Below are 23601 nucleotides of genomic sequence, written 5' to 3' on the forward strand. Positions count from 1 at the left end.
TAAATGCAGTTTGGCACTGCGGAAATGTCAGGGTCACTCAGTGCTACACATGCAGAACAAGAGGCTGTCTTTAACATTTCTGATGCCAGCTGGAAGATGCAGTGATTGGTCTACAAAAAGTTAGTAGGACAATGTTATTACTACAAAACTTTATTCTACAGTTGTGCTATTTAAATCTGCAAAGGGAGAGGAGGGTGTAGGAATAAAAACACCACCTGATTGCCATTTTCTAAGTCAATGGAGACTAATTTTAATGTAAGACCTTTTGCTTTTCTTACGCTATAATAGAGCAACACTGCAAAGCTCAACGATTTACGTGACAACTGATCTGTTCCTGCTGGAACCTTCAAAACTGTCTTGTCAAAAAATACTATTTTCCAGTGAAAATATAGCGGGTATTGCTTTAGAGGGGCTAGCTATGTCAGAACTCATTATTTCATTATCAAATTGCTGCTGACATTAATATTTAGAAAAGAGCCTTGGATAATGCCCTTAGCGTAGCTAGCAATGTAAAACAGATTAGACTTTTTAAACTTACATGTTCGTAATTCTGTGAACTAAACTGAGATAGAGAGGGGGTGGTGTACGGGTGCCTACCACTGCATATATTAAGCCATAGTTTTTGCGTATGTGGTAGTGCTTGCTCACTTCTAAGAATGTTAGCATTTGTTGTGTACAATTATTTACAGTAGGCAAAGCTGAAAGAATTTCCTGTTAGAAGTGAAGGTGTCTGACGCTTCCCTTTACAAACTCTTGCCACACTTTCCACATCACAGCACAAGGCTACGGGCTATTTGAGGGAATTTCTGTGGATGTTTGTTAAATTTCAGTGCCTTAAACTGTTTAATTTACCACATCTTTCTTAAATTCACAGGAAGAGCAAGACCAGCCTAGTAATAAAGACCCCTTCAGAAGTGAAAGATGTAGTACGTGTTCCCACAGCTTCACTGTTTGGAAATGAGCAAAAGTGTAGATAAAGCAGCAGCTTTATATTCCTGGTGAGTTGACATGGTTACAGTGCTCAAGAGAGACAAGGCTGAGGAGCCTGTGTGCCAGAGCTTGAGGTCACTGGGGGAAACCACAAGTGAAAATTTGAGCACCTCCAGGATTAACTGGTAAATTGATGCTTTGATGATTTAGTTACCATTTAATTCCCATTCCCTGTAAAAGGCTTTCTTTAACTCTACTCCATAAGGATATTCTCTGAAATTATTTACAGTGGGCATTCATTTATATGAAATCTCTTTCTACTCTTGCTGCATCTCATGGTGCTTTGACCTGGCTAGTCCAAAGCTCACCATGTTATATTTTTGTTTTCTTATCACAGGATTTTCTCACTTTTTATGCCAGTCTTCCATTTACTAACTTTGGGGAATCTACATTTTTAACTCAGTTACATGAGCTACACAGCTTACAATTATTAGTGAAGAAAGCAGTTGGTTGTTGTGTTTTTGTTTTTGTTTTCCACAAAATATTACGAAGATTGTGGGCTGCAACAAGAAGCTTGAAAAAGCCAAAAAACAGGAGTATTACATAAATTTATGATAAGAAGAAGTTAGGCAACTGAGGTTACCAGAAGAGGGGAAGCTGCTAAGGCATCCCTATTGTGTAAAATACAGCAGAAACTAACTTACCCCAGTCTTGTTGCCAGTATATACAGGTTTAAGCCACTTTAGCTCCGATAGTTTCACAATAGCTTAAAAACACAAAGACTTTACACATTAATGTAACAATTTTCTCACTGTCCAGTGGTTTAAAAGTGAAGTTAACATTAGCAAAAAAAAAAAAAATCAAGTGTTTTTATTGTGACAGATAAATTACTAAAAACATTTTAAAGGATGCAGCCTTAAAGCCTGTTTCAACAACTATTTGGGTCAGTTCTTTTCTCCCCTAAATTAATACAAGCAGATGAAAACCAAGCATGAGTTCACGTTTTCTTGAAATGCTCATTTTTGTGAGGGAAGCATGGAAAAGTGGCCTGATGAATCCTTCCTATAGTACGAGTTAAAGGACACGTAAGATAGTTTTATGATCCTGAGCTAGTGAATTCAGAGGTAATTCTTTGTTACTACTATTTGACTTTTCAAAAATTGTGATCATCTTGTAAATTTAAGAGAATGCCACCACAAATCATTGGGAATTATAACGGTGTCAAATTTAACACTGCTGGGCATATTTTTTCATTCCCTACTTATGAACTATGTGCCATTTAAAAGATTTGGGACTCAGTGGAAATAACATAGGAATTATTTTCTTACTTACTAAGAAAGGAATTAAAGCCTATAGCTTTAATATGAGACAACAGGAAGCTTTTCCCTGTGTCCTGGTGGCTTTTTTTAAACTCTTGGTCCTTATCGGGCTCACTTGTCCCATTGGTAATCCCATCAGCCGTATTTCCACTGCCTAGACTTGCAAAGGAACAGCAAGTGCTGCAGATAAAATGACGAGGATGTAAAAGCTCCTGCTCAGAAGTTAAATGAGAATCAGATGTCAACACAGTTCAGGCTCAGCCTTTGGCAGGATCATTGCTCTTAATGCAATTTACTAATTAAAAATGAGCACCAGATTATGGAAAGACTGGAATGAAGCGGCTTGCTAAACTAGCCTTTTAGCTCTTCGAACTGCCCGCACCAGGTCTGGTTTTCATTACGTCTAATTAATTTGAATATTGCCTGGCAATTATTAAATAACCTTCTGAAAAGAACAAACGCTGTTTGTGTTTTCATCATCAGCGCTCCGCGTCTAGACCGGAGCTGTTCTTCCTACAGATGGCAATCTGCAGCCGGGCTCTGGCAGGTGTATTTTATTCGGCAGATGCACCCTGATCACATTATAGCGGATTAGTTGGATTTCTTCCTTTAAATGTACACTGCGGGCTCCAGCTCGAGAGCCAGCCGTTTCTTATCGCCCCCTTCTAATCTGCCAGAGCCTTTTGCCTCTTCCTTTCAGCAGCTATTTCTGTAACGGGCCGGACGGGGAAGAGTGCCGCAATGAACCGTAAGCGGGGAATCCTGCCCGCCTCCTCCTGCTGGGTGAGATCCTCCGGGAAAGACCCAGAACGCAGCGCGGAGGCGGAGGCGGAGGAGGAGGAAGAAGAAGAGGAGGAGGAAGAAGAAGAGGAGGAGGAGGAAGAAGAGGAGGAGAGCGAGGGCAGCCGCAGAGCGGTGGCAGCAGCCGGGGCTGCGCTCCGAGGCCGGGGAGGCGATGGGGGCAGGAGGATGACGAGCGGCGGCGCATCCCGCACCCACCGGCGGGCCCCGGCGCCGGCCGCAGCGGGGAGGCCGCCGGGCTGAGGCGGCGAGCAGGGCGCTAGCCCCCCCGGCCATCCGCCCCGATGGATAAAGCCGGCTCCCTGCACAGCGCCGTGCCCGCCCCGCCGCCCCGGCTCTACCTGCCGCGCAACTTCAGCTGCAGCGCCTGCCTCTATGGCAGCCTGGCCGAGCAGTGCAAGGGCGGCTGCAGCCCCGACGGCGATCCTCCTCCTCCTCCTCCGCCGCCGCCGCCGCCGCCCGTGGTGCGGGAAGCGGCGGGCGAGAAGCCCCCGGCGGCGCCCCGGGGCCGGGAGCCGTCGGTGCCCGCCGTGCCCCCCAGCCCCACGCAGCGCCGCCGGGCCAAGTCGCTGCCCACGCCCGGCGACCGCAGCCTGAGGCCGGCGCTGCAGCAGAGCCCGGCGCGCCGCAAGACGGTTCGTTTCGCCGACTCGCTCGGCCTGGAGCTCACCTCGGTGCGCCACTTCTGCCAGGCCGACCTGCCGCGGGTACCGCCGCCTCCTCGCCCCGCCGACCTCCTCAAGACCAGGAAGCCTCCGGCGCTGGGCGAGCTGGAGCCGGTGCTCTTCGGGCCGCCGCCGCCGCTCCTGGAGCCGCTCTTCCCTCCGCAGCCCGGCTCCAGCCCCGGCTTCGCGGAGCGGGTTCGGCAGCACAAGGTGAGGCTGGAGTGGGTGCGGGCAGAGCCGGCGGGGCTGCGCGGCGCCGTGCGCGTCCTCAACCTGGCCTACGAGAAGGCCGTGTCGGTGCGCTACACGCTCAACCGCTGGGCCAGCTGCGCCGAGGTGCCCGCCGCCTACCAGCCCTCCGGCCCCCCCGACGGCAGCACCGACCGCTTCGCCTTCCACCTGCCCCTCGGCGCCGCCGTCGCCGCCGACGCCACGCTGGAGTTCGCCGTCCGCTACCGCGTGGCCGGCGCCGAGTACTGGGACAACAACGGCGGCGCCAACTACCGCCTGCGGGGCCGGCCGCTGTCCCCGGCCGCCCTCTGCCCGCCGCAGGACCCCGACAGCACCGCCTGGATCCACTTCATCTGAGGGGGACCCTGCTCCCTCCGGCCTCGTCTCACAGGGCGGCCACGGCACCCTGACTTCACCTCACAGGACAGCCCCGGCACCCTCCGGTTTCACCCACCTCACGGGGCAGCCAGGGCACCCTCCAGCCTCGCCTCGCCTCACAGAGCCGTCCCAGCACCCTCCGGCCTCGCCTCACCTCACCTCACCCTTCCCACCATCCCAACCACAGTCCCACCCAGCCGACCTTTCCAGAAGCTTCTTCGTAAGCCGCCAGAAGATAGTTTTTTGAATTCCGTTTACAGATGAATTATTTATCTTTTCTATCTTACTAATGCCGCGTAGGGATAAGCGTTCAGTCGCCAGTCAGGACGAAGGCTGGGTGCGAGGTGTGAAGTCCCACGGCAGCAGTGTGGCCGGCACACCGCGGTGTTTTCCGCCTCAAGCTCGTGACCAAAGCTGCTGCACGGTGAGGGGTCTGCAATGAGGGGAGGGAGGCTGGCAATATTTACAGGACTTATCAGTGAAAATGAGGATCCATTGGTGCAAACAAATCTTCCTGGGTGCTGTGCCCACAGCACTGGGATCTGGTAACACAGGCAGCACTGCCCTGGGCACCCATCCTCTTTCCTCAGCCGTTGAGGTGCTGGATCCCTTCCCAGAGCCCCACAGACCCAGCGTCCACGCGGACGCGGTCACTTGTGTTAATTGCAGGGGACAGATGGTGTTGTTGACCCCCAAAACAGATACCCCCAGGTATGGCTGTATTTCTCATGCTGTAAAAATGGTATGGGTTTGTAGCAAAGACTGAAGTTTTAAAATTTTGAACCCTGTTTCATATATTCAAGCATATTTAGAAAAATGCTAAGAAAAATTGTGTTACGTATTAATGGAAATACAACCTACCAACAGGACTTATAAAGCAAGCATTTTGTGTTAAAGTCCACGTGAGACGTTGTAAAGGTCTGTCATGCTTGTTTCGGTAGGATTGTTCCCTAAAGCTGCTCGCGGTCAAGTTGGCAGGATAGTCCTGAAGTTGCACCAAAGAATTAGAGGGGGCAGGAATTGAATCCATAATTTTGGTTTGCATCCCAAGCAACATTTCCAGTTTTATTTCTGTTAACAGTCTGATTGAAGTTGTTATACTAAGGTATCAGGGCAGGAGCTTGCCTTTTGCAAAACAAAATGTTCCAGATTTTTCTGAATAATTCCAGAAAGTGGCCAATTTCACAAAGCTAACTGTATTTTGTTAGTCAGATTGAGGAAAAGTAATATCTTTGCCTGGAAGTACAGATGTATCAATAAAAAACATTGAAATTGCAGAGTGGGTTCACTTCTGCCTTCAAAGATCTATTTTGGATGTTAGCAGAGAGAACAGCATTTTCCTTTTTTAACTTGCTTTTTCGGGAGTTGGGCTGAATACAGGTTGTGCTGGTGCCAAATGTGGGTGCTAGCTTTCCAGGACTTAGGCACGTTTGTGTTTGCAAGTGAGGGACTTCTACAAAGATGACTTCTGAGAGTGGTGGAACGAATGCTGGTGTCATCTTCCTATTATGAAGGGCTGTAAGATCAGGCCTTCAACATTTTGGACCTTTTGTAGGTTGTTCAGGAATAAAGTGTAATTTAACTGTATTCTTTGTGCTCCTCGTGAGGGTTAAGTATCCCCAACAGCTTGATTAATGCCGGGTTCTCATGGAACCTTTCAACTTCGGTGGGATTTGAGGGCACTTTTGTCTCCTGAGGGCCTGGTTGAGTCAGAATAATTAAACCTGTGAATTCTGGAAAAAACGGTCTGGCAAGTTGATGGGAAAAGAGCATTTCATTTAATTTCTTTATACCACTTTTTCTGGTTTAATTGAAATCATATGAACAGTAGCCTTCCTGTAGTATTGGTCGCTTGGTTTCAGTTCCCCAACGAGTTTTCTCATCCCTGTGATCTTCATAGAAATAGAATATAAAAGAAGTACACTGTCAGCACCTGCTGAGTATTTCACATTTTAGAATATTAAAGCCCTGATCTTGTATTGAAGTAACCCTATGTATCACTAGCACACATCTAAAAAGATAGAATTGGAGAACTTGGGTCTTAAACTGTTTGTGATGAATGCATATTAAGTAGTATGATTGACAAAGATAGCCCAGGTGTCTTCTAGTTAAACCTAGTTTGTTATGAGAGCCTTAATACTGGAGAGAAGGAAGAGAACTTGTCTCCATTTGAGAGCACTTTGAAATATGGTGGAAATGCAGCCAAACATCTTCTTATTTATGTGTTAGAGCTTTCCAAAACATTTTTGCTTGGCCTTTCTTACCCACATACTAAAGCGGCAACAGTTTTTCTGAAGCATCCTTGTGTTGTCATTTGAGGGGGAAAAAAAAATAGTTTCTGTGTGCATTAGGTTAACCAATGCTATAACTCTGTTTCTGAACGTTTAACCCCTCCGTCCAATATACAGCTGAATATTAAACCTTTTGAGGCTGTGGCACACCAGAAGAATGTTTTGGAAAGCAGACTCCTGAACTTTTGAGCAATAAAGCCGATGTTTAGTTCAACACTCAGTTGAACTTTATGGGCTTGAGCTTGATCACAGCTTATCAGTGAAATATGTTCAACTCCAGTAGAAGACCTAGTCTTCTGGAAGCTCTTCTAAACACCTCCATTTAAAGCTTTAAAAGGTGAGGTTAGCCCAGCCAGCTTTGACTGGAGGAAGCTACTGATGACATCTGTGGCAGAAGTGTGAGGTGTTTTAACAGAAACCTATCAGTGATACATGCAGAAGCTGCACTGCTTTGATTACACGGTTCCACTTCTATCACATTAATTTATTCCCAAGATTTCAAAAAACATGTCTAGATGCACTGCCTGCAAATACTTTTTCCACTGGCAGCATCCATGTATGCTTTCCAGTCCTTTAGTTTTCAGTCTGATGCTACTTAGGTGGGGTTTGCTGGAAGCATTGTGATAAATGGAAGTGAAATAAAATAAAAATCCCAAATAGAACTTACAGTCTACATAAATGATAACTTTGAGGAGAAAAGCCTGTGCTGAACAGGGTCCTTCTCAAGTTGGCAGGCCATCAGTCATTTTAATGGAAGGAGCAAAGGAGCAAGGCAACTTTTTTTTTTTTTTTTTTAAACACATTTTTAAAGAACATAGTTCCACAAAACTACCTTTAGAAGGCAAAGTAAAATATTTGAATTATGTTTCAGGACACAAATTTTTCAAGCCAATCTTTTTTTTCTAGAAAAAACGACAGTTCAGCTGTTTTTATTTGCACGGATAAAGCCCGTGCCACCTTCCTTTCCAAGTGATGCTAGAAGGTGTAGGCAAGGCAATAACCCTTAGGTAGCGTACTTCACTTTTAAGTGAATTATTCATAATCACATTCATTATGTCTTTGGAGGTGTAAAAACCTGTCTGTCGTTTATTGTGCAGAGTCGTGCATTCTTATTTTCTGTGCAATAGTGATACTTCCTGCAGTAAGTCAAATCGCACAGTGTGTCTGATACGCATTCCTGTTGGCTGTTGCACACTGAAGCTGATAAGAGTTTTTGCATGTGACTCCATGCCTCTCCTGGCAATATTTGTGAAATCTACCCTAATCAATGGAAGGGATCAACTTTCAGCTAGCTAACCACATTACTATTCATTAGCGTAAAAAATAATTGAAATGTTATACTCATTTTCAATAAATGTACATTACTTCAGGTTAATTATTTTCTCCTTTTACCATTTGCAAGTAACTTTTTGTTGTGAATGTGTGTGCCTCAGTATCGTATTAAATAGCAGAGCAAGTGCTCACTTCTTGTTATTGCAGTGTATGCGAGGGGAAGACGCATCACTTGAACAAACAGCTGTCTGTTCATGCATGTGCGTGATCTCTACAGATACATGAAATGTTTTGCAGCAGCGCCAACAGGCAAACATCTGCTAATTCTAAGTTTTAAACATAAAGTAACCGACAGAAATACTCAGAATCTGCTTTGTAACATATTACTAAATATATATTGAAATCTTTATGTGCCTTTCAGCATTTCCTAGGAAGAAATCTCATTTGTTCCTTCATGTTCCCGCCAAAAGTCCAGCGATTTCTCATTAAAATGAAATTTATACTAAAAATCTAATAATCCGTTCTAATTCCAGACACTCTTTCAGCTGTGGCAGAAATCCTGCAGAATTTGATCATATTTTCCCATACTACAGTGAAAGGAGTTACTGTCAGAACCGCGTCTTCCTGGTACACCTCTGAAATTATTTAGCTAGGTAAAAAAACTGTGACTATAGTTAATATAACAGAATATATTTATTGTATATATTCACCACTTACACAGATATTCTAAATATATATTCTATCTGAAACCAGAAGTTCTAGTTTTTTATTAAATTTATTTGTGTAGACACGATCGTCTTTATAGCTTTTACTGTTCCTTACCTGATGCTGCATAATGCATATAGCTGAAACTTAGAGATGGACTCCATCTCTGGGCAGTTTGTATCATGGGATTAAAGTGTTCACTATAGAGAATATCTAAAGAAAAGGACACCTACCTTCCAATTATATACTGCATGGCCTTTTGGCGAGTCATCTGTAATTCTGTTTCCTGTATGCACTTCGTGTGTGTGTGTTCTGAATATATGGAAGGATTACCTACTGAAATTAAAAACTTTTTGAGCACCGAAATTAACGCTTTACGAGCATATATAGCTTAATGTAGGAAGTAAACGTAGCCAGTTGTGCTGTAAAGTAAAAAAAAAAGAGCCTTATGTAGAGCAGATCAGGATTTTTTAATGAAAGATGGTGACATTTTTCAAAATGGAGCGTGTTCAGGGAAACGTTTGTGTTTCACTAGGAACGGTTTCTCAGGTTTAGCTTATATGAGAGAATTGTCCAAAAACAGTTAGGTGGTAAGAGGACTTCTTTAATTGGTGTACAGACTTGAATGTAGGTCTTCCACAATCAAAGGGAATTAAACTATTGGTTATTCCTGAGGTTCGACTCTTTCTTTATCCAGCTTATGAATATTGCTTTTAAGTTATTTTACAGAGAGTTTTTTTTTAACCTAGGAGTTTCCTATCTTGTGTGGATATTCTCTTCATTCAGCTATTCTGAGTTTTGTTTGAGCTTTCTGATTTTTCGAAAGGTCTGATTGTATTGTTACACAACATTAGACAATTATTTTACATTTTACATTTCATTTTTAGGGAGAGGTAGGCAAACAGCTTTCCTTTCAGTTTTATTTTTAACATTAAACAATAGCATGCAGAATAAAACTGTGCTTGAAATAACATATGCACTAGTAATTCCAAAGAATATAGCCAAGAAAAATGTCAAATGTGAGATGTGCTTTTTAAAAACTTATGTCCGTTGATTTAGTAAGGCAGGAAAAAAGTCCTAGTCTCCAGTGCAAGTGTATTTATACCAGGGATTTCTTTCTATGCAATATTATGGTGCACCTGTTTTTTTAGGGATTGACTTGATTGCTATGGTTGTTGTATCGTTGTGTTGTGTGTAGAATATTCTGTTAAAGTGTCATTAAGGAAACTATGTCTTAAATGGTGTTATATTTTTAGGCTCTTTTTTGTGCAATCTGACTTCACTAAATCATAAGCATTCTCCGAGTAACAGTAGCAAGACAATATTTCATAAAATTATGCAAGTCTCGTGCGTTATACTTTTCTCTAGTCACCTTCCAGGAGAAAACACTGTGTTAGTGTTGTGAGTTTTAAAATTTTGTATTCCTGTATCTTAGAAATAAACCAAATTGTATTATAGTTTTAAACTCAAAAAGCTAATATATATATGTTTCTAAAGTTGTTCAGGACTGGAATCCATGTTGCAGCTCAGGAAAGCTGTGACAAAAAAATTAAGGTTCTTGAAGAGGTTTAAACAAACCTAACTCCTCCCACACGGTGGTAAATTATTTCTCTTGGTAATGGAGATGCTGTCTGTTCAAGAGTGGGCTCCTTAAGTGCAAGCTTTTATTGTTGTTTCTTTGATTTACCTTGACTTTGTTGGAAAAAAATTAAGAATTTCTTAACTGTAAACTTTACGAGTAAGTTACTTAAGTTACTTTTGGTTGCAGTTTCTTCTGCAGTGTTTGTATTTCACTAAGGAATGTTTGTTTCTAATATTTGTAACAATACTGTGATATCACTAAAAGTTCAAAAACAACTTTTTCTAATAATGCCTTGTAACTTACCTAGCCTTACAGTATTTCAGATTATTTTCCACCCAAACTGCATCTAGTCACTGGTTGTCACAATTATGAAAAATATATATTTATAAACCTGTAGCTTCTTGCTGTCATTAAAGATTAACGATACAAGTTGTGAGCATATATAAACCTCTTTTTTTAACCGACAAACAACTATGTTCTGATTCATCCATAGTGCACATAGGAATGCTCTGGGTGATGTGCCTGCACATCCAAAGACAAATATTCAACCTCCAGGCCGGGTTTTCAAGCCTGCATGTCTTCGAGCAGTCTCTGTTGAGAATATCTGTATGGAAGCTGTTGTATGCTGCGTTGAGTTGGAAGTCTGGTCTCCTGAAGTGCAATCAGCTCTCAGGAAGATAAGATGGGATTATCAGTTGGCATAAACGTAGGTAGCTATCTTTACAGTCTTGTGTCTCGGCGCAGTTTCAAAGATAGCCATGTAGCAGTCTGTAGTTCAGACAGGGATGCTTGTACTTCAGCTGCTTGTGGCTTTAATCCTTCCCAGTTTTGCATTGCTACGTTCACCAGCAACAACTGGACCAGCCTGTGCACTTCAGCATTCAGCTGCCAAAAGCCCACGCTAGTTAGTAGCTGGTGCAGAAACAGCAGTATTCCAGGTGATGAGAGTGGCTCTCATAGAGGGTAGGTATGAGATACATTAATAGAATTGTGATTTTATATATACATATATATTTAAATAATGGTTTAGATTTTCCAGTGCTGAAGGACCTTTTTCCTCCAGTGGTGATGCAGACTTGAGACTATCTAGGTATTAGCTAAGTGAATCTTAAGGACTCATCCAAGTTTGCTTTTTCTGACCTCAGAATGACTGCCTGTTCTTCCTTGCAGCTCTCCATGTGTACAGGAATAGGTAGAAAGGAGAAAAGGCTGGCTATGCTAGCTCTAAAAGCTGCCCCTTTTCAAGACTGTTAGATTCTCTATCAGAAATACTGCCTTAGGACACATAGGCACAGGATGTGCATGTTATCCTTCAGTTACCTTTTTAGACATAGGGAAACATGGGAAGTAGACAAATTCCTTCCAAGGATCTGAACATTTGAATTCTCATCTTTGTTGGCTAACATATTTACCAGGCAAACTGATGGAAGAAATGCCTCTCAGACTAATTGAAAGCTGACAAAAATGTTTCAGTTGTAGCTGAGCTGACTTTATTTACCAGCTGTGGCACAACTGGGGGAAGTCAGAACAGGCAGGAGCTGCCAACGATACTTAATTATCTGTCATTTTCTCTTGATCCAGACCCCTGCAATGAAAAAGGGAGGGGGTGATGGCTGAAGAACTGAAGGACTCATGCAGACTCATCCTCCTATCTCGTGGATTGACTTTCATGGTTAGAGAAAGGTAGAAGTACCGCACCTCCATTAAAATACATCTCTGAGCAAAACACATTCAATAGCATAAATAATTAAACAGCATAAACAAATGACAAATAAAACAGCCTAATAGCAGAGGATGTACGACACTCGTACTGCATTAAAATAGATCAGGTCTGATGTGTCTGCATTATGCTTTGTCAGGAAGAGAGGGGTATCAATATTGTAAGGGTAACTATCCAATACAGATAGCACAGACTGAATTCCTCTGCCAAGGGCTGTCCCTCTAGGACTGTGTCTCGAATGGGAAAGTGGAGAAGAATTACACTGAGGACACTCCCAGGCTGCTCTCACAGTTTGTCTCAGGCTCATGCCAACTAGAGCATATCTTGCTAGTAATTTACACTGATTGGCACTGTCTACTCAATATTCTTTCCATGTTGCCTTACATCCATCCATAAGGTCAAATTCCCCAGGAATGGCTTTCCCAGTGGTGTTCAGTTTTCCATCAGCCCCGTTTCTTTTCACCACACAAAACCCCGTCTCTTCTCTGTAGAAGGGGCATGTATTATGTATTAAGTAGGTGAATTTTGCATTCTCTCTAAGACTGATACAGCTTCATTAATGTTAAAAGCAGTTTTGCCTGTGGCATTGATGGAAGAACATTTTTATTTGGCAAAGCTACCAGTCAGACTCTGCTAGGTTATTTGAAAGGCTCCCAGTGACTTAGTGGATGGCATCATACTTAGAACTCAGTAAAATTTTAGACTGTACAGCCTTCTCCCTAGCCAAATGCCTCATCCTGACAGCCTGACAAGAGATGATGCAGGAATGAGGGACTGTGGGAGAAAAAAAGTGGTAAGATGAGGTTTACAATATAATGGGGTCCGAGTGAATTGTTGTTACATACAGTTCTGTGAGGAGTGGTTTATGAAGATTGTTGATATTCTTTGTATTTTTCTGATCACGTAATTGACCTAAGGAATTAAATGGCACTAAAGCTGCGTCAGTGCTGTATCTCTCAGACAAGCAGCTGAGCTAGAAAAACAGGCTAACCTCACTTCCATGTCCTCACCTTTCCACTGTACCATCTCTAACATTTTGAGTGCCACCGTGTGGTGAAATTGTACAATTATTTCTTTTTTATCTTGATTTAAATCTGCACCTCATCATTTGACAGCCTGGAACATTCTGCCCACTAGTGAACTTGTGTTATTAGTGAATTAGGCACTATTCTTAGTTTTTCCTTCTCCAAAATAAGCTGTGCATGTGGTGAAATTTCCATGGTCTCTTGCTGTGTGATGTCTCCCAGCACCACAACAGAAAAACTTCACACTCCCAGTTGAAGAGCTGAGTGTCATTCTGGGTTGATTTATTGGTGCAGCTCTGTTTGTTCATATGACCAACTGTGACAAGAAGATAGAAGTTATGTCAGTTAAATGTCCACTTGGCATGTTAAAATTCTGTGATGGGAGCCATTACTACAGAACACAAATTCCCAGTCAGTACGAAGAAAAAGCAAAGAGGTGCCTGTCCACTCTCTGGAGACACCTTCAAGGGGAGCATTAGAAACAGATCTGCCACACTCCTAATCTAATCATCAGAGCTGCTTAGGTAATTGTCTTACTGCTAATTTAATGACAATGAAGTTGACATTGTCCTTATGTTCATGACAGTCTCCGGAAAATTAGAATAACATTTTCATACAAACATATTTCCAATACTTTCTATGCTAGATATGATACTAACCTATTTGATGTAACATCTTTATTTCTAAAATTAGCTGATGGCTCACTAGCTGTGTACAATGGTAGTTTGATACATCTGTGTAACGTTGTCTAAAATCATGATGTACAACCTACACAGCCATAGCAGTAGTGGGATGGCACCGCTTCAAAACACCAAGTGTTATGATTAATGTGGTTTTGTTCTTTTAGCTTGATACCACTGATTCACTTTTCCCCTCTGATCAGAAAAACAATTAAATGGTTTGCATTTACATTCATGATAGGTCATGATTCACTGGGAGAGGCAGCAATTCAGTTTCAAGAAGGCAAAATTTTAGGTAAACAATCCTTTAGGACTGCTGTTGATAAAAATCTTCAAAACTAAACATGTATTGAATAAAAGCTTGTATTATTCAGTTAGATAATCTGAGAGATAAAGGGGCTGGTGTCTGTGAAACAGAAATGAAGCATTGGTAAGAGGAAAGGTGTTGATATTATTAACCTCTATGTTATAGAGACAAGATTATTGATTGTGGGAGAAGTATGGAAATTATGATTTCTCCTAAAAATAATCTCTCTATTGAGTCTATAATGTTCAGCATTCAGTAATTATTGGTGTTAAGTCCTCAAGCTCAGGATCAAGATTTAAGAGGCCACAGATAAAGTGGTTACTTTATAAAAAAATCATCTCCTTTATTCATTTTCTATAGGAACATACTGGTAAGCATGTTTATTTTTTCCCCAGTTTATACAACATTTAGAGATGTGTCATAGTTCAAAACTAGAACACATTTACTCCATTTTATTTTGAGGAAAGGCATTCATTACAGGTTGATGTAGGCAAACTTGCATTTATGGCATTGCAGTCTGACTCCAACCCAGGCACGATGGTCTGCCTGACAGTTCCTCCTGATGAATGTAGCAAGATCGTAGGATTATTTGAAAACTGGAAGCACTGCTTGAGTAGTATGCATCAAACAAGAGACAACACATCACTTTGGCACTATAATTCAGGTAGTTGAGTGGATTATAGAAAAATACAAAATTATTTGCTTAGTGGATATCCCTTAGCCTCAATAGCTGCAGAATACCGAAACACTGAGTATTAAACCACACAAGAAAAGTGCCTAGGTATCACTGCTCATCTCTTTAGAGGAGCTGGGACAAGAAACATTATCAAATTGGAAGTTTCATGCATTCCTACCTTTGTTTGCCTGTGCTCCAATTTGAAATAAGCAGAAAGCATACAGGGAGGTTGCAGCCCTAACCTGACATCAGGGAGTCTAGCACAGGCAAGGGTCAAGCTCTTAGTCCTATGGCCCTGACTGTGTGACTGCCATGAATACTGCATGATACAGTGAATAATGGATAAGTTTTTAAATCTTTTTAGATCTTAAAAGAAAGCCCTACAACTTTATGCAGTAGGAATTTTGACAAAGAGGTTTTTGTATAACGTACTGTGTGTTTCAGCTGTTTAGAAGGGCTGTGCTTTTGAAAGCAACTTCCAAAGGAATAGGAATTCTGCCTTTGTCACCTTATATGGATTAAACTTCTACCTGCTTCCTGTTGGACTGACTGAAAGGTACTTGGTTCTCTCTCCCATTTTGTGCTTAGCTTCTAATAACCATTTCAAAATTGTAGGAAAAAGGTGTAGTCCAAACCTCTGCTGTACTATTATATTTTCCTAAAATACAGATCCGTACAACTCAAACTTACCTTTAGATGTCGCATCAACTTTGAGTGCACATTTGTGGATTCATTGAGTATTAAGTCTAGTGGAATCAGCTGCTTTAGTTTACTGGTTTGCAAAAGGAAAGTTTTAGTCTCATTCCTTTTACGTCCTCATTACAGCAGCATGCCTACTTGATCCTCACAACACACATTACTACGCTGTCTATCAAACTATTACTATCACACCATTTTCAAAAAGTATTTATTCTTGTGAAATCACCACACTTGCTAGGCACAAGATGTAGAATTCCTTAATTGCTTGTGACATACATAGTGTTTACTTAGTCCAGACCAAAAAAAAAAAGACCTAAACAATCCACTCAAGAACCTTGCTAAATGGTGAGTGCATGAGTTCTGCATTGTAAGAAAGCACAGTAAATCAGAAAAACAGGACTATACCTTTGGAAAGGCAGAATTAGTTGATTACAGAATTTATTAATCCTTTGTGTTTTCCTTCTTTATTTCACTACTCAAAGTAGTAAACAAAAATCATGCAAAGAGGTAGTTGATATAGCTTCTGTTTTGGTATCATCTCTGCAGCTATAATTAGTACAAAATACTAGGAGGTTAGAGAGGCACTGTTGTTTTTTTTACATCCTGTTTACATCAGACAGTCTAGAATAAAAATCCCTTGCAGGTATTCGTATGTTAAACATGTTATCACTGCAATTATTTATGGTTTGCATATGTGAACATAAGTGATATTTTTCAGGCTACCAAAACTGGATATTCTCTACCTCATTAATTGATTGATGACAAACTACATTGAAATATTTTATATGGGTTTATTTGATTATTCCAGCTCAGTCCTCAATGGATTTTATGTATTTCTCATAGGCATCTTCATTCATGAGTTCATCAAGTTCAGCAGGGTTTTCCACAGTCATCTTGATAAGCCAACCTGTAGTTAGGAAATTTAAAAGAAGAAACAGTTGCTAATATCCTATAACCAAAGATTCATTCATGTTACTTCCTTAGAAAGATACTCCTACAAGGCATACAAGCTCTGTAACTGTTAGAATCAACAGGACTTCCTGTGCAGCAAAACAGTGTTTCAATACTTTTAAAAACAAACAGCCTGGAGTGGCCTTTTAAGTTATCTAATTTGGTACTGTCTCTGACACTGGTGTTAAAGAGAGGCTGATTAGGAAAAGAGCCTGACCGCCCAGGATCACGAGTTGTTACAGGATCAAAAAAAGAGAAATGCATTCAAGGGGCAGAGATTTAAATTAAACCAGTCTATGTCTGAAAAGAACACCTTGCAAACAAATGACCAACAAGACAAGACCACAATAGTATTTTTTATGCTATAAATTTTATTGTGCTTGAACTACATTCAATATATTCCATTTTAAGCCTCCATACCATTAAACTGGAAGAACTAGGAATCACAGACCTATTTGTGATAGCAAGCAACGCTGCCAGGATCCAGGTGGTATTCTTTATTGAAAGATAAAAACAATAACATCTTACCATCTTGATAACAAGATTTATTGACGAGCCCTGGATTATCGGCAAGGGCAGCATTAATGTCAGTCACTTCTCCTGTGAGAGGAGAGTAGAGTTCACTAGCAGCTTTCACACTTTCCAGAGCTCCAAATTCATCTGAAACACAGAACATGATTTGATACTTTTAAGAGGAATACACAATGCAATTTAGTTTCAGTCAGACATTCTAGTGATAGCCTAGCAGTAAAGGGCCTTTATGTTGAGCAAGGAAAACTATCAAAGAGTCACCAACATCATGCCAATGATCAGCAGTACTAAATTTGACACTTATGCTCCTCAGTTATTGTGGGGGACTTGTGTAATACTGGCTAACTGGTTGTTACAAAAGGAATGGAAATTTCTTACGTTTGGCTAATCCTTTGGCTAAAGCCCTACAGCATGATGTGACGCAGAGTTAGAAGGAACTACATCCAACTATTGCTGCAAGATGTCTAAATAAACCACCTATCTACAATTTAGACCTTTTTATGCATAGTTTGGTTACAAAATAGCCACAACTTCAGGAGCCTCCCTTGTTCTACAGAAACCCCATCAAATGGTACACTTGCACTCACTGGAAAACACTCATTAGTATTCAGAAGCACCACACTGGAACCACCCAGCTGCTCTTCCCTTTTTTCTGTTTCATATGGAAACAGTGCCTGGAGCAACGTTAGCCAGAGTAGCTCTAAACCATAAACAAACAAGGCTGAGGCCGGAGGAACATGGAGCTGTCCGAAAAGCAGATAGGCATCAGCACAGGGACCCAGAGAACAGCATGAGCTGGGAAAACTTGGAGTTAGAGTAACGCCAGAACAGGCAGAAAAGAGAAATAAATGGAAATGAAATTCCTTCAGATAAATCAAAACTACAAGTTCGTTAATTAAAACCCTAAACAGAAAGAACTTCTGTCAAACATTCACCATTCGATGTGATGTAACAGATTTGGCCTGAACAGCTTGATACTGACCTGTTACACAAGAAGGATGGCAAAAGAAAGGCCTGCTACTTTACTGCAGTAAATTTACACTTTTCTTCAACAGTGTCTGTAGTTAACAACAATCTTTTCATATACTAGCGAGGCAGTGCTCTTAGGCTTTTCCTTCCTACCTGTTAATGTTCGCTCTTAACACTGAAACACTCTTTAACACTGAAAACTGCAAAAACTAAATGATTAAGAATGTAACAATTTGTAAGTTGCTAATGACACAACTGATACGCATAAATTGTTGTGTATATTCACAGAAAAATTAGAGCTTGCTATCAATTAAATCAGTGTTTCACAACAAGTAACTCATGAAATGCATAACTGCAAAATCACAAATAAGCCAGCCTAAACACAAGCAAGTCCAAATCAAAGCCTGTGTTTTAAAAGCAGAGTATAGACAGAATTATCGCAAAAATATATCTAAAACAGTTGATTTTTAAGTAAAGGTCTTTAGAAGGTTTTAAAAATACTTTCTGGTATCACACATGGCATGCCAATGAGCATTTGAAAACCATTGTCTCTAGTTATAGAAATACCTGAATTTATTTTGCATCCAGAAGATGTGTAACGGTATTAATGAATATAAAGATTACTTGATAAAATTTGGCTTTGGAAAGGGAGAGTAGGATGAGTAGAATAATTATATCATTAGAAAACAAAGCTGAAACTTACCATGTTTACTCAATTTTGTCCCAATTTCTGGAAGACTACAGTAAACAACGTCTCCTAGTGCTTCCTTAAAAGAAAAGGAAATGCATTAAGGCACACACTAAGGAAACTATAGGCAGCAGAGATCTGATCAGCAACTCTGGAGCCAATGTAAACAGGTCATCTCCCTCTCTAAACATGGATATCATTTAGGTATTGTGTATTTACCACTTTGTCTTTTTAAACATTTCACTTGAAAAAATGTTAGGTGACCCAAATGCCTAATTAATTATCTGTTACATTGCTAATAACCCTCGGGCTGAGTTACAAGGCTTATATACAGATTTCATCATGCAGAACGAGAAAGAACATCTGCTTATCTTCTCAATGCCAGCTAGCACAACAACATTTTTACAGGACAAAGTTGCCAGTGATTTTAGGGAATTAGGCTTTTGGCAGAAGGCACAAAGAATTTTCTTTTAGTGTAATTTGAAAGCAAAAGCAGTGATTTCTCCCCAGGAACGGGGACAACTAGACAGCTGTAAGCAGTTTGTCCTTACCAAGTGAATAAGGAGCCTTATCACCATAAGAATCAGCTCAACCGGAACAGGCTTGTACCTCTACAGTGAGCAATGTACCCTGTCTCACAAAAGCTTAGGGACCTTGTAGAGTGTTATTTGCAGAAAACATGACCAAAAATGCTGTTTATCCTAAAAAAGCCAGTAATTCCACTTCATTGATAGCTTCTCATGCTAGGTTTTGTGAAGTTTCACATACAGTAAATCTCTGTCCTGAATTTGCCTATGACTACTCCAAATCAAGTACTTGCACCAGAGCAAAACAAAAAAATCCAAAGGGATTCCCCCCCTCCCATCCCCACTATTTTAAAATGAGAAATATATGCCACGTTATATTTCTATTCACAATTGTTCTTTAGCCAAAAGAATTGCACCGCATTCATGTTCAAGTGGAATTTGACCTAAAAAGTGCATGGTAGCCTCTTAACAGAGTCGCTTACTCCTAAGGCCTGTAAGACCTGAAATAATAAAAGAACTTTTAAATTCAGCTGAACCAGTAAGTTTCTCATCACATTCATCTCTCTATAGGCATGATCTAAAGTGATTAAGAATTTATCTTGAAACAGCATTAACTTTTCAAATAATGTGATAGCTCCAAGTCCAAAAATTTCGTTCTGTGGATATAGCATATGCAATTACAACAACAACAACAACAATAATAATAAATAACTATCCAAAGAGCAAGGGCAAGAGCAGGTATGGGTAAGTAAATATTACACACTTGGGTAGGAAAAGAAAGGGGGGTGATCGATACCTGTGCAAAATTGCTGATTCCTACTGTTCCAATGCCATTTTCAACTGATATCCATTCGTGCTTGTCTGTGAATTTGCGGGCTAAAATGAAACAAACCTCGTATTTCAGAAATAAGTGGCATACTGCTTGCTTAAACACAATACGTTAAAGGTATTAACCTTCTTGTTTTATTTTCCCCCCAAACGTTGTGTTCCCCCCCCTCCACCCTCTCCCAGAAAATATTCAAAGCAGCAACTAAAATTTACAGCAGCATTTTATTCTGCTCATGACATGCTTCGTGCCACAGTAGAAGCTCACTGGGGAGGATTATGCCTGAAAGTATTACTAGTTTCTTTGCAATCATCTAGAGAATGATGGACTACAGGAATAAAAGGAATAGTTTAGTTCAAATGTGAAATATAAATCCAAAGAATATATGTGTAGTTCACTCACGCTTTCCTATGATAACTTAGGGTCTTTTCAAGCATATTTAGTCCTTATTTCTGCCAACAACTTTATTATTCCTGAGAAGGCCAGTGTAAAAGACATGTTAGAAACAGTGTCAGCATTACAGCGTCCCATTCAATGTACTTAAATAGAGCCACCAGCTGAAATGAAGTTTAACCTTTATGTTTTAACCTTGCAAAGTTTAAGTGGCTGATTCCCTTCCATCCCCCAACATTTCCTATACAGTCTATTCCTCCTGTTTTACATAGATCTGTGGCAACATTACATTAAGCGCTATTAGTACAGGTCAAATTAATATGACCATTCAAACAGATAACTGTTACTTAAGAGAATTTGCTGTTTTCACTATTAGAACAACACGGTAGTTATTCTGAATAGCTTTAAATATGCACATTTAAGACCCTGTTAAATCTCTTCACAGCAATCTCACAATTCTGGATATATTTTAGATCTGTTAGAGCCAGGGCTGCTCATATTAACTTTTGCTCAAGCCAGTTCTTTATATAAAGACACATGGAAAATCTTCAAAAGTAGTAATTGAAAGTTATTTTTCTTCCTAATATTTCTTCTTATTCCAAGGGTGCTTTCAGCCTGCTTCATTCTTTTCCTCATGTCCAGATTTTCCCCAGATATTATTTCCTTTCTCTGTAATGTTCACTTATAGCACCTGTCCAATTGCACAGGGGATGTTCCAGAAGTTGAAGATAACTTCTTAAACAGAGCTCCTGTGAGATAAGTGCCTAAGTAGTGCAGCTGGACCTTCCCTCTGGGTCCAAAATTCTCTTCTTGGGCCTTTCTGCTAGGCTGGCCTCCTGGTAACCCCTAAAGCAATTCAGCTTCTACAAAGCCTCATTTCTTTTCTAAGCCTGTGCATGAAGGAAAGCAGTTTTCTTTAGATCTGATAAAGTCCTTAATCTAAGTCAGTTATGTTTCAAGCTGTTTCAGCTGTAGTGAGAAAATGGTTTGTCTTTTAAGATGGCTCAAGTTTGATATGCGTTTATATTTATGGGGTAGCACAATGTGCTTTTTTGTAAGTACGGCATACAAAAATCTTTGAGTAAAAAGATAAGCAAAGATAAGGATTTTTCCATGCAATGCCATTCAAAAAAAAAAAAAAAAAAAAAAGCTACAATTTCAGCTAGCATTATTTGTATCTGCATAAGTCTCTCAGGACATGTTCTAATGAATGAAAGAAACTAAATGTCTTTCAAATCAATTTAAGTAAATACATGAAACCCATGGGTAATAGGAATTTCATTGGAAATGAGCAACGAACCATGAGAACAGAGAACGACAGAACCTCAAGCCTGAGCTGAACATGAATGTTATACACGTCATGAAGAAACCAGCCAGGATCTTTTTATGTAGGACAATAATATTGTATAAGATTTGTGAACAAGGCAAGATGAAAAAAAAGCAGACACCCATGATGAATTTGAAACAAAGCAGTAAAATGTTCTCAACAGCTAGAAGAGCAAATACACTTCTCATAGGACATTAAAAAAAAAAGGTGAAAAATGAGAAATTCTAATCATGTAGCAAAACCTGTAAGTAAAGTCCAGACCAAATCAGAAAGAGTTAATAAGTAATCTCAAAAACTGAACTTTGAGCTTATGCCATCAGCACATTAAATAAATCAAAATAACGGACATGAAATGTCAAAAGCACACCAAATCTCTTCTGTGAGTATTCTTTTTCAGAAGAGGAGATAAATTTATTCTAGCTTCATTCATTTCAACATGACTTTAGTTTCAGCTTAACTAGCACGTTCTAAATTCAGACCTTCATTTAGTTTATCCTGCCTCTATTAAATATTTCATAAATATATACCTGAAGAGTGAAGGAAAACTCACACCTCCACAAACAGGCATACAAAATCTTTCCTCTCTGCCTAAAACAAAAGCATAATTTATGTTATTTCTTCAGGTTATATCTATAGAAAGCAATGGGTATATTAAACAGCTGGAATAATGAAAAAAGCTTAGCTCTTGTCTTATCTAATTTGCAAATAATGACTAATAAATGCTATTTCTTTCACTTAGAGCAGACAGTAGTTAAAAAGCTAGGTTATAAGGCTATACAGAAGAGAAATTATGGCCCGTTCTTAGTGGCAGTCATTGCTTCTACAGCATATTCTCCTGTTCTCCTACTTGTTCTGCATTTCCATTGCCTTGAATACCACAGTCTGTGTTCAGACTTCTGTGGCCAACTTCCATTCAAAGGCAGTTTTGACAGCAGCAGGTACCGTCAGGAGCAACGAGGTAAATCCACATGCAAAAGGGCAGCAGGCAGCAGGGCAGAAGCCCACTGTGATGCTCCCATAGCCACACTGCTCAGGCACCAGTGAGGCCAATCCCAACTTCTTCAGCGTGCATAGGCCCCAGGCCCTGAAATTTGGCTCAGATTTCCCGACGGCCTGCACTGGTCTAACCACAGGGCTGCTGCAGGCCTGCCCTCCCTGCCCATGCTTTCTTTGCCCCTTTTTCCTTTTGCTGCTGGTGCGGTTTGGATGCTCCAATGTGACACATCAAGGAGTGACCCGTGCCTTTGCCAGGCCTGCTGCCCGCTCTGCAAAGCCTCCAGCTGGGGCCAGGAGGGGACAAGGCCACTGAAGGACTGCAGCATGGTGAGGAGCTCGCCCGGCTCCCTGCCAGCTAAGGGCAGCGAACCGGCTCCTTGGGGGGTGAGGAACTGGAGCAGCACCAGAAACCTGTGCTGCAAGAACCAAGGCAGAGCAGCAGCTGCCCCCCAACTCTTTGTGGAGCAAGGAACTGGAGCAGCACCAGAAACCTGCGCTGCCAAAACCATGGCAGAGCAGCGGCTGCACCCTGTGCGCTCCTGCCATCTTGTGGGGCCGCACCGCCCCCCCGGCCCACCAGCAGACCCAGAAGCAGACTGCCATTTAAACCCCACGCCGTGCCCGGGGCAGACATGTCACCCCAGCCCTCATCCCCCGCTGTAAGCAGGTGCAGCGAGCGAACAGCCCCCAGCACATCCCGCCCGCACAGGGACCCGAGGGCAGCCTTTCACCGGCGCCGACCCCGCTCCGGAGCCCCGGGGAAAGGGAGAACAGGCACCGGGCCGCCTTAAAACCCCCGGAGCCGCTCACCCAGCCGGGATGCCGCCACCACCAGCCCCCTCCCGCAACTCACCGGACAGCGCCAGCGAGCTGGTGGCCAGGCTCCTCACCGCGGGCGGCCGCAGCGTGAGGCGAGGGCAGCGGGGCGCCAGGGCCGGCCCGAGCCGCCGCACCGCCAGCCACGCCATCTTTGCCGGGCGCCCTGGGCCGGGGCGGCGCCGCGCCGAGCTCCCGCCTCACGGCGGCGGGCGGGGCCGCCATTTCCTCACGGCGCGGCGGCCGTGGGTTAACGCACGGAGGAGGGTCGGTGTGGAGAATGGGGCTGCCTCGGG

At 41.7% G+C, this 23601-nt stretch overlaps 2 protein-coding genes across 2 annotated transcripts; one reads left to right on the forward strand and one right to left on the reverse strand.

Moving 5' to 3' along the window:
- Positions 1-3295: 3295 nt before the first annotated feature.
- On the forward strand, positions 3296-10570 carry LOC118172954 (protein phosphatase 1 regulatory subunit 3E-like). The gene has a single exon (XM_035337154.1). The coding sequence runs from the start codon at positions 3335-3337 to the stop codon at positions 4301-4303; it is 969 nt and encodes a 322-aa protein (XP_035193045.1). The 5' UTR covers positions 3296-3334; the 3' UTR covers positions 4304-10570.
- A 5117-nt stretch (positions 10571-15687) lies between these two features.
- Positions 15688-23507, reverse strand: GCSH (glycine cleavage system protein H). Its single transcript, XM_035337155.1, has 5 exons — positions 23343-23507; positions 19744-19823; positions 18436-18499; positions 16761-16892; positions 15688-16188 (listed from the first exon to the last, which is right to left on the reverse strand). The coding sequence occupies exons 1-5, from the start codon at positions 23455-23457 to the stop codon at positions 16091-16093; spliced, it is 489 nt and encodes a 162-aa protein (XP_035193046.1). The 5' UTR covers positions 23458-23507; the 3' UTR covers positions 15688-16090.
- Positions 23508-23601: the final 94 nt, after the last annotated feature.

This window comes from Oxyura jamaicensis, chromosome 11 (assembly GCF_011077185.1).
Source record: "Oxyura jamaicensis isolate SHBP4307 breed ruddy duck chromosome 11, BPBGC_Ojam_1.0, whole genome shotgun sequence".
Lineage (NCBI taxonomy): Eukaryota > Metazoa > Chordata > Aves > Anseriformes > Anatidae > Oxyura > Oxyura jamaicensis.